Here is a 15,343-nt window from a genome sequence, read left to right as displayed (position 1 = left end):
GTATTTTTAGCTCACCTGGCCCGAAGGGCCAAGTGAGCTTTTCTCATCACTTGGCGTCCGTCGTCCATCGTCGTCCGTCGTCCGTCGTCCGTCGTCGTCGTCGTCGTCCGTCGTCGTTAACTTTTACAAAAATCTTCTCCTCTGAAACTACTGGGCCAAATCAAACCAAACTTGGCCACAATCATCATTGGGGTATCTAGTTTAAAAAATGTGTGGCGTGACCCGGTCAACCAACCAAGATGGCCGCCACGGCTAAAAATAGAACATAGGGGTAAAATGCAGTTTTTGGCTTATAACTCAAAAACCAAAGCATTTAGAGCAAATCTGACATGGGGTAAAAATGTTTATCAGGTCAAGATCTATCTGCCCTGAAATTTTCAGATGAATCGGTCAATCGGTTGTTGGGTTGCTGCCCCTGAATTGGTAATTTTGAAGAAATTTTGCTGTTTTTGGTTATTATCTTGAATATTATTATAGTTAGAGATAAACTGTAAACAGCAATAATGTTCAGCAAAGTAAGATCTACAAATAAGTCAACATGACCAAAATGGTCAGTTGACCCGTTTAGGAGTTATTGCCCTTTATAGTCAATTTTTAACCATTTTTCGTTAATTAAAGTAATCTTTTACAAAAATCTTCTCCTCTGAAACTACTTGGCCAAATTAATCCAAACTTGGCCACAATCATCTTTGGGGTATCTAGTTTAAAAAATGTGTGGTGTGACCTGGTCAACCAACCAAGATGGCCGCCACGGCTAAAAATAGAACAAAGGGGTAAAATGCAGTTTTTGGCTTATAACTCAAAAACCAAAGCATTTTGAGGAAATCTGACATGGGATAAAAATGTTTATCAGGTCAAGATCTATCTGCTCTAAAATTTTCAGATGAATCGGTCAATCGGTTGTTGGGTTGCTGCCCCTGAATTGGTAATTTTGAGGAAATTTTGCTGTTTTTGGTTATTATCTTGAATATTATTATAGATAGAGATAAACTGTAAACAGCAATAATGTTCAGCAAAGTAAGATCTACAAATAAGTCAACATGACCAAAATGGTCAGTTGACCCGTTTAGGAGTTATTGCCCTTTATAGTCAATTTTTAACCATTTTTCGTAAATTAAAGTAATCTTTTACAAAAATCTTCTCCTCTGAAACTACTTGGCCAAATTAATCCAAACTTGGCCACAATCATCTTTGGGGTATCTAGTTTAAAAAAAAATGTGTGGCGTGACCTGGTCAACCAACCAAGATGGCCGCCACTGTAAAAATAGAACATAGGGGTAAAATGCAGTTTTTGGCTTATAACTCAAAAACCAAAGCATTTTGAGGAAATCTGACATGGGATAAAAATGTTTATCAGGTCAAGAACTATCTGCCCTGAAATTTTCAGATGAATCGGTCAATCGGTTGTTGGGTTGCTGCCCCTGAATTGGTAATTTTGAGGAAATTTTGCTGTTTTTGGTTATTATCTTGAATATTATTATAGATAGAGATAAATTGTAAACAGCAATAATGTTCAGCAAAGTAAGATCTACAAATAAGTCAACATGACCAAAATGGTCAGTTGACCCCTTTAGGAGTTATTGCCCTTTATAGTCAATCTTTAACCATTTTTCATAAATCTAAGTAATCTTTTACAAAATCTCCACTGAAACTACTAGGCCACAATCATCTTTGGGGTATCTAGTTTGAAAAATGTGTCCGATGACCTGGCCATTCAACCAAGATGGCCGCCACGGCTAAAAATAGAACATAGGGGTAAAATGCAGTTTTTTGCTTATAACTATGAAACCAAAGCATCTAGAGCAAATCTGACAAGAAGTTAAATTGTTAATCAAGTCAATATCTATCTGCCCTGAATTTTTCAGATGAATTGGACAACTGGTTGTTGGGTTGCTGCCCTCCAATTGGTAATTTTTAAAGAAATTTTGCCGTTTTTGGTTATCTTGAATACTATTATAGATAGCGATAAACTGTAAACAGCAATAATGTTCAGCAAAGTAAGATCTACAAATAAGTCAACATGACCTAAATGGTCAATTGACCCCTTAAGGAGTTATTGCCCTTTATAGTCAATTTTTAACAATTTTCATTAATTTGGTAAATTTATGTAAATTTTTACCAAATATAGTTCTCTGTTACTAATGGGCAAAGTTCATGATAGATATAATTGTAAGAAGCAAAATCGTTCAGTAAAGTAAGAACTTCAAACACATCACCATCACCAAAATACAATTTTGTCATGAATCCATTTGTGTCCTTTGTTTAATATGCACATAGACCAAGGTGAGCGACACAGGCTCTTTAGAGCCTCTAGTTTAATTTTAGAATTTACAGTATATGTTTTATATTTCAGAATGAAAGAGGCAATAGAGATCTACAAAACAGCTCTGAAATATGAACCAGATAATGCTGATGTCTATTACAATGTATGTTTTATGATAGAAAAGAAGTTAGAATATTTTTTTGATTTCAAAGTAACTTATTTTATATTAAAATCCAGGAAAAAAATGTTTGAGAGTCAGTTTTTAGCTCCAGTCTGATTTTATATCAATTATTATTTTATAACTTATTAGCAGCTTTCCACATGTGATTTGCTCTTAAATAAGAAAATGAAATGACTTTTTAAGGTGGTACCTAACACTACAGGGAGATAACTCTGTAAAGTCAGCTAAACGTTTTAATTACGTTGTGTTGTATAGGGAATATTAAGCTTTTCAATGATCAAAATTGGTGTTTGTCAAACTGCTATATAACCAGTGTAATTTTTCTGACAAAACGATTGGTTCAATATTTTGGAATTTTTTATATTTTTGTTAAAGGGTCAAAGTAAATACTTTGTCAAAATTTAATTAAAATTAAACGAGCCAAATTATTTTTAGTTAAAGTGTTGGGTACCACCTTAAATAAATCACATACATATATTTTCAGCACATACACTGCTTAAAATAAATCAATTTAAAAGAAATTTCTAAACGTAATCATTTGCATAGTAGATAACTTGCTTTTGTATGTCATGTCAGAATGGATTGCTTACAGCATTAACATCTCTTTGATTTATGGTTATTTGTAGCTTGGTGTTGTGAGTTTGGAACTGAAAGACCCAGATGCAGCAAGAGTATATTTTGAAACTGCTTTGCAGCATGACCCAGATCATTGGGTAAGCATTTGTATATTTTTGTTGTAGATACATAATCGAATAATAAAATGCCATGATAAGTTTCCTCTTTTAACAGTTACACCCAGGGTTAAATAAAGCTAAAGCTTGTGAAAATATTGTCAATTACCAATTATATTTGAATTAGCAAATGAAAGAATATCCACATTTTTCTCCTCTTTTAAGATCTAAATGCAAGGGTCAACCTTACCAATTGTCAAGTACTAAAGTAATATTTGATAATCAACAAAATTTGAAATGTTGGAAATTATCTCCCTTTTTTATGCCCCACCTACGATAGTAGAGGGGCATTATGTTTTCTGGTCTGTGCGTCCGTCCGTCCGTCCGTCTGTCCCTCTTCAGGTTAAAGTTTTTGGTCAAGGTAGTTTTTGATGAAGTTGAAGTCCAATCGACTTCAAACTTAGTATACATGTTCTCTATGATATGATCTTTTTAATTTTAATGCCAAATTAGAGGGTTTACCCCAATTTCACGGTCCACTGAACATAGAAAGTGATAGTGCGAGTGGGGCATTTGTGTCCTGGGGACACATTCTTGTTTAAGTTCTAAATGAAGGAATCAACAATAAAGCTTGTCTAATTGTTCAGTATTAAAATAATGTTTGAATTTAAACAAATTATGATCTCCCCTTTTAATATTTAAATCCAAGGTCAAATAAAGCTCGTATAGTAACAGAAAAAAATGGATAGACATGGGCGATGTTTTTTTTTTTCATACTATATATGAAACTTAAAGTTTTTGTCTACAAAAAATTTTTCAGTGATGATAGAATCAAAATAGTTAAAAAGGCCAAATAAGCATGTAGTGGAAGATCATTTCGAAATAAGGTATTGTTGGCTTATCAAAAAACAAATTAAAAATAGAATGGAGATCAAGATTCTATTCGTTATTTGTCATATATGTTTTATCATAACAACCCTGCAAACCACATGTTTTTTCTTCAGGGAGTCGTAAAGCTTTGCAGATTTACCAGGTGTAAGTTCACTCTCATCTATAAATTAAGAAATAATTATGTTTTTTGTTGAAAGTTTGAAGCAAAATAAAAAAAAATATAAAAAAAAAACATGTTGATATTTATCAAATACAAATGTATGTATCAATACAGGGAATGTATGTTCTTTTAAAATTGCTGTTTGAGAATTATTGAGTCTGTCTGTATCAACTAAATAATCCACCTTTTAATGATTTTTTCAGCAATCTTTGTATAATTCAGCCATCATGATACAGGAACATGGAAATGCTAATGATTGGCCAGAACTTGAAAAGAGGTATGGTTAAACGTAGATTGTAGATATATTGTTAAATTCACCTATAAGCAGATAAATAGTGGTAAAAAGAGATAGGAACATACAGAGCATACTGATATAAATATACCTCTGTCTTTACTTATTTTCCACACTAAAAATAATTAATGGTGATGCAGTTAATACTTCAATCAGACAGCAACCCATCAACACAAATATTTTTTTTTTGAAAAATCTCTTTTATCAAGTCAGCAGGGAAATGTGTAAAAACACACTGAGCCAATCGTTCCTTCCTTGCTATTTCTTCTGAATTAGGGAAGATAATCACTGACTTTAATACATAAAAAGCATATACCAAATATGAAATATTTCCCTTAACCATGCTTGTCATGTAACTATTGTGTTCAGAGGAAAGACAATAGGTAGGGTTCATTATTTATGCACGAGGAATTTTTATACCCCACCTACTATAGAAGAGGGGCATTATGTTTTCTGGTCTGTGTGTCTATTAGTTAGTCTAATCCTCTGTCCGTTTTTGATGAAGTTGAACATGAAACTTAGTACAATTCCCTATAATATGATCTTCCCAATTTTAATGCCAAAATTAGAGTTTTGACCCAAATTTCACGGTCCAATATCAAAGAAACTGATGAGTGGGGCATCTGTGTACTGTGAACACATTCTTGTTATTTTTATTTTTAAAAATCATACACACATACATCACCAACCTGATACAATGATAGAAAATTTGAAATTCCAGCATTTATTTCAAAGTATTTCTTTCATTTGCAGGTTACAACATCTGGAGAAGAAAAACCCAACTGATCCAAAGATTTACTTTACAATGGGAATGTTAGATATGGACAGAAAAGATTACATATCTGCTGAGAAATATATAAAGAAATGTCTACAGGTATTATAATAAAACTATAATTTCTAATATAAAAAGAAGATGTGGTATGATTGCCAATGAGACAACTATCCACAAGAGACCAAAATGACACAGACTTTTACATCTATAGGTCACCATACTGCCTTCAACAATGAGCAAAGCCCATACCTCATAGTCAGCTATGAAAGGCCCCGATATGACAATGTAAAACAATTCAAACGAGAAAACTAACGGCCTTATTTGTATGAAAAATTGAACGAAAAACAAATATGTAACACATAAACAAACGACAACCACTGAATTACAGCAGGGCTCACGCTACCAGGCGACTTGGGCGAAGAAGTTGCCTTCCCGACCGTCACTTCGCTCCTACCCCCAAAAGCGAAAACAAGTCGCCCTGTTCTTGACGATACTCGCTTTCAGTCGCTTCCGTCATCGGACATTTTCAATTTTTACCAAGTTGATGAAACATCAATTTTTTATTAATAATTAAAGAAATTCAGACATAAACGATTCATTATTTTTAGAAAAGAGGTTGAATCATTGTCTTTGCAGTGTGTAGCAGGTTATTTGATAAAAATACAACTTTTTATCACTTGCATTTCCGCAAGTTACGGTGTTTGTTACTCGAAAACGTACATCAACCTAAATTTCGGCAGCAAAATAAGTTTGTTACTTCATTTAAACGTGATAAAAGTTGCCTCCAGTAAATGTTTTATCCATTTATTGCATCAAAAACGTCATGTTCCTTTCCAAATAACTTGTCAAACATCGTTTATTTTTGTAAATTTTCTTGCATTCGTCCGCCATTGACCAATTTCTAAACTAAGGATCTGAACCGGACCAGCTATGACTGAAATCCGTACTTTTACAATAATTACTACGGACGCACGGATGCAACAGCTGACAGAAGAATATTGATCCCAAAGGGAAAAATTACGCATTCCACACGCATTAAGAGACTTTTGGTTTCATCTAATTGATTGGTGTATATAATTCCCTATATGTTTTATGGATTGTTTCAAACTATTGATTAAAGTTGCTTAACTTTGAGACTATTTAATATCAATATATTATGGCCCAGCTTAATAACTTTTATATTTTTTTATGAAAAACACTGAATTTCATACACAAGATAATTTTTAATTAAATTGTAATTGATATATTATAATTTCTTTACATTTTTTAAAATATTTTTTTTTTTTTTTTTTAGTGCTAGATATTTAGTTGGTAGTTTCTCACAAGAACCTTAGTAAAACTTAAACAACTTTTAATTTCAAATGTTACTTTAATTGTAATTTTTTTACTCAGATATGAATTGAACAATATAAAAAGAACATTATTTACATATGGCCCTTTATACTATTGTAAAATCCAAACATTGTAGCGCTCCACACGAATGAACACTTCTCTTTCAAATCTCACCACTTCTCCCTATCAGTTTCAAAAAGAGAAGTCACTTCTCCCTATAATTCTGAAGTAGTGTGAGCCCTGTACAGGCTCCTGACTTGGGACAGGCACATACATAAATAATGTGGCGGGGTTAAACATGTTAGCGGGAACCCAACCCTCCCCTAACCTGGGACAGTGGTATAACAGTACAACATAAGAACGAACTATAAAATTTATCTAAATCTGTTTACATAGGTTAAGGATGCATTTTTAAGTTCTTTTTAATTAAAAGTTACCCATTACATCTTAAAAGTTACTCATCCTGTTATTTATCAATGATTTAAATATTTCTTTTTCATTTACTGTGTATTCATTATTCTTTGTGGGGTACTAATGGATTTCTTGGATATAGGATAAGCACATCAAGGAATACAAAATGTCGTGAAAGTTTCCAAAATTCAAAAAAGGACTTTGTATTTTTTTTACTATCACATTCTTGTAAAATCTATTCTACATATGATGTACTAATTATCAAACTTAAATCACATTTTCTACTTTCAGTATGAGCCTACATTTAGAAGTGCTTTGTTTAATTTAGCTTTGATGTTAGTGAACAATCTGAACAAACCCCTAGAAGCACTGCCTTACTTAAATACTTTATTACAGGTAAGTTATTCCTTTTTTATATTCCTTCTAGATATACGAGTAAAGGGAAACATGGTATTTGAGATTTATTGTTGATCCTTGCATTTACAGCTTAAAAGGGGAGATAAATCTGAACTTTTCAAATTTCGTTGAAATTCAAATTTTATTTTAATACAGAACAAATAGACATGATAGACAAGCTTTATTGTTGATCCGTGCATTTCAAGTTTAAAAGGGTTACTGGGTAGATAAATGCTTGATTTAATTTAACTTATAATTTCACAGTCTTAGCATAAACTGTAATTACAAAAGTTGTAGGAATCTTTTTATGCTCCAGCCATGGCTAAGTAGGGTAAATTTTACCCTTGTCCGTCCGTTCATCCCAAAGTTAGTTTCAGTTCTCTAACTGAAGTTTGCCTCAACCAAATGTTATATAAATTTTACACAATGCTTATTACCACAAAAGACAGACCAAGTTTGAATTTTAGTGGCCTAACTTTAACCGTGTTAAGAGTTATGAAAATAAACTGTACTTTACGTTTCAGAACTATCCTGATCATACCAAAGGCATGATGTTATTGGGAGATATCAATGTTAATGTACAGAAAGATTTAATTTCAGCTGATAAAGTGAGTATCAAAGTTATTAAAATGAGGGAGAGATTATTGTATTTATAAAGAAAATGTAAATGTTAGAGCTCCAAATTTGTTCAGATTTTTTTGTGTATTGTACATGCTTAAAGTTATACAATCTTTTTGTCAGGATACAGATGCAAAGATATGTAAACTATTCATGAGTTATCTTCTGTCTACTTTCCCTTCAATTGCAATGGAAGGCATACATATTAAATTATTAAGCCCTCCCCAAATCCCCACCCCCCCATAAAAAAGACTAACTAACTAGAAAAGCCAGATATCATTCATGTAATGTTTAAATGTCTATAACTCTTTTTAACTTTTTTCCAGCATTTTAAGAGGGTTGTTGAATTAGAGCCAGACAATATACAGGCCAATCACAATCTGTGTGTTGTCATGGTGGAGAAAGGTGATTTATTTGGTGCAGAAAAATGTCTGACAAAAGTATATAATATGGCACCTAATGAAAAGTACATTATCAATCATTTAAATATTGTACGGACAAAACTTAATCAAGCAATTAAAGCTAGAAGAGAACAGAAACTTAAACAACAAGATCAACATAGCAAACAGTCTCAAACGAAAAAATAGGGAGGAACCGATGAATGAAATAAAATTTTAAAATATAGACAGAGAAAGATTGAATAACTGGTCTGTGGACAGAAAGTTGACGAAGGTATGGGTAAAACACCTGAGTTATCACAGACATACAGTCCTAAGGATAAATATATGTAGCGACCAGCCCTACACTTGTTATTTGGAAATTAAAATACAAGATGCATAGATTTACTTGAGTTTACAAGATTGTAAAATGATGATGACATTTGTCGTAAAGTTCAGACATTATTTTTCTGAGAAAAAAAATGCAAATTATTTAAAACCAAACATGATATTAGATATTTTATATTGTTATAATTGTTACATGGAACATCTGCTGTTTTTGTGCTTGCCAAAATATAATGTATAGTATTAACATGTGTGGTAATTGGTATCTACTATGTATCTCAGATATTGTTATAATCATTGTGATTCTGAATATATATGTATTTTTTTCAACTGTGACAAAAGTCACAGTTTTGTCACAGAAAGCGAGACTTATGTATTTTTCTCCTGCTAAGCATTGTTGTTATCGTCATTAACAATTGTTAAGTTTTCTGCTGATTAGTTTGATAAGAACTACATGTATTAGAATATTTTGATTTTTCAGTTTTCATTTTGTCTAGGATATATACATTTATTTTTAATTATCAATGAAGTTAATTTGCATTTTCACTGGGCATTTAAAGAAATTAACCAAAAACCGAAATGCACAGCATTGTTGCTAGGAAACCAAATTTCTTTTTCCTCAGCTTTTAATGAAAAGTATGGTTATTTAATATGTTTAATTGTTGTTAATTTTTCAAGTTGAGCATTTTTTTAAATCTTTAATAGTTTATAATTATGAGGAATGCTCTATATGAAAAGTATCATAATCATTTATTAAATGTAAAATGTTATTGTTTAATTTTACTGTCAGATGATAATAGCTGTATGAAAATGAATATGCAAAAAATGTAAAAATATTTATATTACAGTATTACAAAACTAGCATTTGTTGAAAAAGACATAGTACGTGTTTGTTATGTCACGGAATTGAAGTTCCTTCATAAAAAAAGTTCCCAAAGAAAGAAATATTCTGGAATATTATTTCCACAGGAATAGATATTACAGTATAAGTTCCTAATGGAATAAATGGTATAGAATATTTGTTCAAACAGGAATAGGTATTATGACATTATTTATAACAAAGTTTCCAGTGGAACTTCTGTTAGGCGAAACAAATATATGTTGACAGTTATACTGTAGATTTCTTTCAAATTTTCCCCCTTTTTGAAGGCAAAATAATTGATTGTGTACATGTAAAATTTCAAATATTATGAATATTCAGGGAATGGACATGTTAAGTTTTAGAATATGGCTTAAAAAAGATATAGATCTTTATTTGAAAAATTAACCACTGTAAATTTTTGGCACACATTTGGGATTGGATAATAGTTAGCACATGTAGGTACCAGGTAAATATTTAAATAAAGACTTCATGTGCAACACTCTTGAAAGGTTTGGTTAGTTCTCACCTGCATGTAGGATTCGTTTTATTGTTGATTGTAAGATATTTCAAACAGAATAAACAAATATAATACTGTAAATTTGGAAACTATTACGTTTATTATTGCGATTTTCTAAAAATGGACAAAAATGCTAGATTAATTGTTGTGATTTCAGATATAACTGCATGAATATATATGTATTATATTTGAATGTGAGTTCATATTTTTTCTATACTCACCAAGTCACATTATTGGTATTAATAAAAACCTAGCAATAATTTAGGAATTTACATTGATTAAAATAAACAATGGCAAATAGATCTAAAGCAAATGTTGATGTATGGTTGACACATGTATTTATGTGATCTCAAATAGGGTGTGGGTTATGTATATTGGTGCTGTTTTATGTGTAGTTTGTGTATTTTTACTGCATCACACTACATCAAAAGTACAAATGTATTCCAAAAACCATATCAAACAAATGTTGTGATGGATAGAAGAGGGTCTGGTTTTCTTTTGGGGGGGGGGGGGTCTCTCAATTCTGTATTCTTTAATTTTAGACTATTCTCTATTTGTTATAATTGTTACCCATTATTCCCTATTCTTTATATTTTAGCACCTCATTATTCTCAATTCCTTTTTTGTTCATTTTTGTCTACTATTTATATTATTGACCTATTATTATCTATTCTGTAAACCCCCATTCACACCCTTGTAGAAACCATCAATCATATATGTTATAAGGTTGTGTAAAGTTGTCTTTCACATACTGTTTTAGAGTAAAATATTGCAGCATCATTAGTTTGAGAAGGGCTGACATTAATGAATTCACTTTGTCATAATTTGGTTAATACAATTTCAACATTGTCTTCCATAATGTAACATGTAAAAAAAAAATATAGCAAAAACAAAAACTGTTTCAAGGTACTGTTAGGATGGTGATGCACACTTTTATTATCAACTGTGGACTTATTTGAAGTAGTTCATGTATCAAACTGTTGTAAGATTTGTTATTTGAATATAGTAAAAGCATACAGAAAATTCTACAAATGATGCTGCATTAATGATGTAAAAGTTAAGATAAGAACATCCATTTAGTGCACTCCTAACAAAATAATAGTAGTTTCAGGTTGTACTTTTTCAAGATGGAAAATATCACACTTAAATCAGTGGTAGAATCTATACTTATATCATATAATGCCTATATAACATCACAAAAAATACAAATAGGCTAGATGCTTTTGTATAGGAAATGTACACTCTTGAAATAAAAAAAAAATAACTATTTCAAACAGACAAATATAGAATCACACTTGATCCAGGGCATACAATATATATTTATGTCTAATAACGACGAGGTCGTAAGTTTTTTATGCCCCACCTACGATAGTAGAGGGGCATTATGTTTTCTGGTCTGTGCGTCCGTCCGTCCGTCTGTTCGTTCGTTCGTCCGTTCGTCCGTCTGTCCCGCTTCAGGTTAAAGTTTTTGGTCGAGGTAGTTTTTGATGAAGTTGAAGTCCAATCGACTTCAAACTTAGTATACATGTTCCCTATGATATGATCTTTTAAATTTTAATGCCAAATTAGAGGGTTTACCCCAATTTCACGGTCCACTGAACATAGAAAATGATAGTGCGAGTGGGGCATTCGTGTACTGGGGACACATTCTTGTTTAATTTAAAATGTGTTTATTTAATGAACAATTAAATTAGGAATATGATTTTTTTTCAATTTGTGTTTGCTATGTAGAAAGTTTGTACTATTACACTGGTTTTTGTGGTCGTTTTTTAAGACACTTATGTTATTTATTATATTATATCTAATATGATTATTTTTTTATTTAATATATTGCTCAATTTATTATAGAAATGTATGATATTCATAATTTTTCAAATTTGCTATTTAATCATTTAAGAAGCTATTAAGTTTAATCTAAAAAAAAATATGACAAAATAAATAAAGCTGAAGGTATGATATGGCCACTTAATTTGGTGTCTTGACTTCAAAATTAAAAATCTACCTAATAATATCCTTCAAAGGTTTAAAGACATTAGTTGGTTAAATATCATCAATTTGAATTTTGTCTGAAAATTAAACATATTGTGTGATTGGCCACAGGCGCTTGGGTGTATGATACAGATTTTTTTTTTGGATTTTTTTTTTTTGCTGATTAAAATATTCAATTTTCTATATTTATAATACATATCTATCACTTCTGTGCATGTCTCACCTAGTTTCGAGTGATTTAAACGACCCAGAGAAAATACCCAATTTTACTATCCATACTAAGAAACAAAAAGGCAACTAACTCGACGCCATTTTTCTGCTATCTATAAATAAATAGATTGACCTACCTGGATTCCCCAACGATTTCTCTGGGAAAACGTGCCTTCCTTGCCGTCAGATCGCAGACATCGTTTATATTTATCAAACTGGTATTGGTCGTAACATTTTTAGTCCATCTCCAGCATATAATAAAAAGATTTTAACTATTTTGACTAATTTCAAATTTACGTGCCCGGAAGTTGACTGTTTTTCCCGAACTTTTGTTAAAGGGAAGTAATATTTTCCCGGACTTTTTCGGAATATCTCTCAAAGTACGTATGAAAATAACAAAGTGATACGATGACTTCCGAACTAATACTAAATGTAAACAAACAGATATGATGAACAACGAACAAGATCAAGCCCCTTATTTGATTGTTAGTGGTCATAATCTTTTAATTTTCAAAAATCACACATTCATAGACTTTTTGATTTTATCTTAGAAAAGGGAACTGCAAAATATGGAAATATTGTCCCCCCCCTTTTTTTACTTCAGTTAACATGACCCATGTTTTGTAATAATTAAAACAAGGTCAATATCATTTTCGTGGAAAGAAAATATTAGTAAATTTCCTTGCAACCCCCCCCCCCCCCCCCCTTTCCACCAAATAAATAAAAATATCAGATCAAATGGTCCAAGGCTTAATTTTTTTTAATTCCTCTAATAAGTCAATTTTGTGTGAGTATTAATTTTGTATATTTATAAATTATCAATGTTTTTATGAGTAACTTCTTTTGGTTGAATTGTCATCATTTCAGATTCTTTTCCGGCAATTTGAAAGTTGCGCCTTATTGGTAAAAGTTCGGAAATCATCGTGTCACTTTGTTATTTTCATACGTACTTAGAGAGATGTTCCGAAAAAGTCCGGGAAAATATTACTTCCCTTTAACAAAAGTTCGGGAAAAACAGTCAACTTCCGGGCACGTAAATTTGAAATTAGTCAAAATAGTTAAAATCTTTTTATTATATGCTGGAGATGGACTAAAAATGTTACGACCAATACCAGTTTGATAAATATAAACGATGTCTGCGATCTGACGGCAAGGAAGGCACGTTTTCCCAGAGAAATCGTTGGGGAATCCAGGTAGGTCAATCTATTTATTTATAGATAGCAGAAAAATGGCGTCGAGTTAGTTGCCTTTTTGTTTCTTAGTATGGATAGTAAAATTGGGTATTTTCTCTGGGTCGTTTAAATCACTCGAAACTAGGTGAGACATGCACAGAAGTGATAGATATGTATTATAAATATAGAAAATTGAATATTTTAATCAGCAAAAAAAAAATCCAAAAAAAAAAATCTGTATCATACACCCAAGCGCCTGTGTGATTGGCAAGTCTAATGTTTTGCATTTCGTGCAAAACTGCAAAAACTCCCTCAATAGTATCATTTTTGGAACTTGTCATTTAAAGTTAAATAAGATGCAAAACTTAAACCAAAAGATTTTTCTTATAAGATTTATTTGAGATAGATGTAAGTGTTTGTAAGATATCTTTTTAAGAAAGCATTGACTCATATCTGTTTTGTTTCAAAACTATTGTCTCAATGAGTTATAGTACATCAAGTGTATATAATTTGCATTTAAGGTTTCAAATCCTATTTTTTATATGAATCAAATTATTTGGAATGCATTATAATTTAGTCATATTTGTTCCAAAACTGTATGAATTGATATTGCATTAGTACAAAACACAAAATATCAACAATTTTAGTATTATACAACACCATAGAAATGATCAGGTAGCAACACGGTAATAGTAGTTTACACCAATTTTTTGTGTTCAATGCTTTTGATAGTGTTAATCATGTTTTTGCTGTAACATATTATCTCCATATCATTTCAAGATGTTTACAGAAAATTTGGTGTAGGACATAAGAAAATCATTTTATTCTAATTAGAATATATGTGCCCTATGATATGATCTTTCTAATTTTAATGCCAAAATAGAGTTTTTATTCCAATTTCATGGTCCACTGACCATTAAAAATGATAGTTGGAGTGGGGTATATGTGTACTATGGACACATTCTTGTTTGCAAATATTTCGAACTCTAGATTTATTGATGTTCATATAGCTAGAACATTCTATTTTATATTTAATTTTACATTATCACATAAGTTTAACAATATTTACACTATAAATTGTGTTACTATGAATTATTATAGTACTAGTGCTTCCACAAAACACACAGCATTGTTATCTTTGTTACTGGTTTTTAATTATATTTTTTATGAAATTTGTGTGCTAGTTAGATTTTATTTTGATTGAAAATAAATGAGATTATTTTTTTAAAATGTTGTAGTATTTATGCCCTGGTTGTGAAGACATTATTTCTCTCCTTTTGTGTTTGTCTTTTTCATCTTGTATCAGGTTAAAATTATAAATAATACCAGGACTAATATTTGTATGTAAGCCAAACATGCATTTTGTCTTCAATAGACTAATCAGTGACGCTCAAATAAAAAAAGTTTAAAAAGCCAAATAAAGTAGAAAATCCTTTTGTATTTCAAAAATTCATAAGTTTTGTTAACATTTAAATTATGAACATGACCACATCAATGATAATCATGTCAGCACAAGGTGCTGAATACTTGGCTGGAGATCCCCTGAGGGAATCAAAACTCCAGCAGCAGTGTCATCAACCCAGTGGTTGTAAATAAACTCATCATAGATACCAGGATTAAATTTTGTATTTACTTCATGAAATTAGATATGGCACGATTCCCAATTGAGTCCAAAGGAAGCGGATTAAGTTTATGCTCATTATGATGTGACAATTTCAGATTTATATGACAAATGGCTTTAACACAGAACTCCCACAATGCTGAGAACAGGAATGTGATAATGTCCATTGTGTCCATTGAGTAGGTATGCTCGTTTCATTTAAATCAAGCTATTCGAAATTCCCAAAACTGAACATATATTACGAAAAAATAAAAATAAATGAG

At 31.2% G+C, this 15,343-nt stretch overlaps 1 protein-coding gene across 1 annotated transcript in view; it reads left to right on the top strand.

The window, feature by feature from the left end:
* LOC143047604 (protein O-mannosyl-transferase TMTC3-like) overlaps positions 1-11,304 on the top strand; it is a 29,606-nt gene extending 18,302 nt beyond the window's left edge. The window contains exons 15-21 of the mRNA XM_076220734.1: positions 2,354-2,426; positions 3,071-3,157; positions 4,370-4,443; positions 5,212-5,332; positions 7,265-7,369; positions 7,894-7,977; positions 8,314-11,304. Coding sequence (XP_076076849.1) covers positions 2,354-2,426; positions 3,071-3,157; positions 4,370-4,443; positions 5,212-5,332; positions 7,265-7,369; positions 7,894-7,977; positions 8,314-8,574 — 805 coding nt within the window. The 3' untranslated portion in view covers positions 8,575-11,304. The remainder of the gene's footprint in view (positions 1-2,353; positions 2,427-3,070; positions 3,158-4,369; positions 4,444-5,211; positions 5,333-7,264; positions 7,370-7,893; positions 7,978-8,313) is intronic.
* Positions 11,305-15,343: the final 4,039 nt, after the last annotated feature.

Source organism: Mytilus galloprovincialis, chromosome 10 (genome assembly GCF_965363235.1).
Source record: "Mytilus galloprovincialis chromosome 10, xbMytGall1.hap1.1, whole genome shotgun sequence".
NCBI classification, from domain to species: domain Eukaryota; kingdom Metazoa; phylum Mollusca; class Bivalvia; order Mytilida; family Mytilidae; genus Mytilus; species Mytilus galloprovincialis.
The sequence above is the reverse complement of the archived record's forward strand: the minus strand, read 5'-3'. Positions and strand labels throughout refer to the sequence as shown.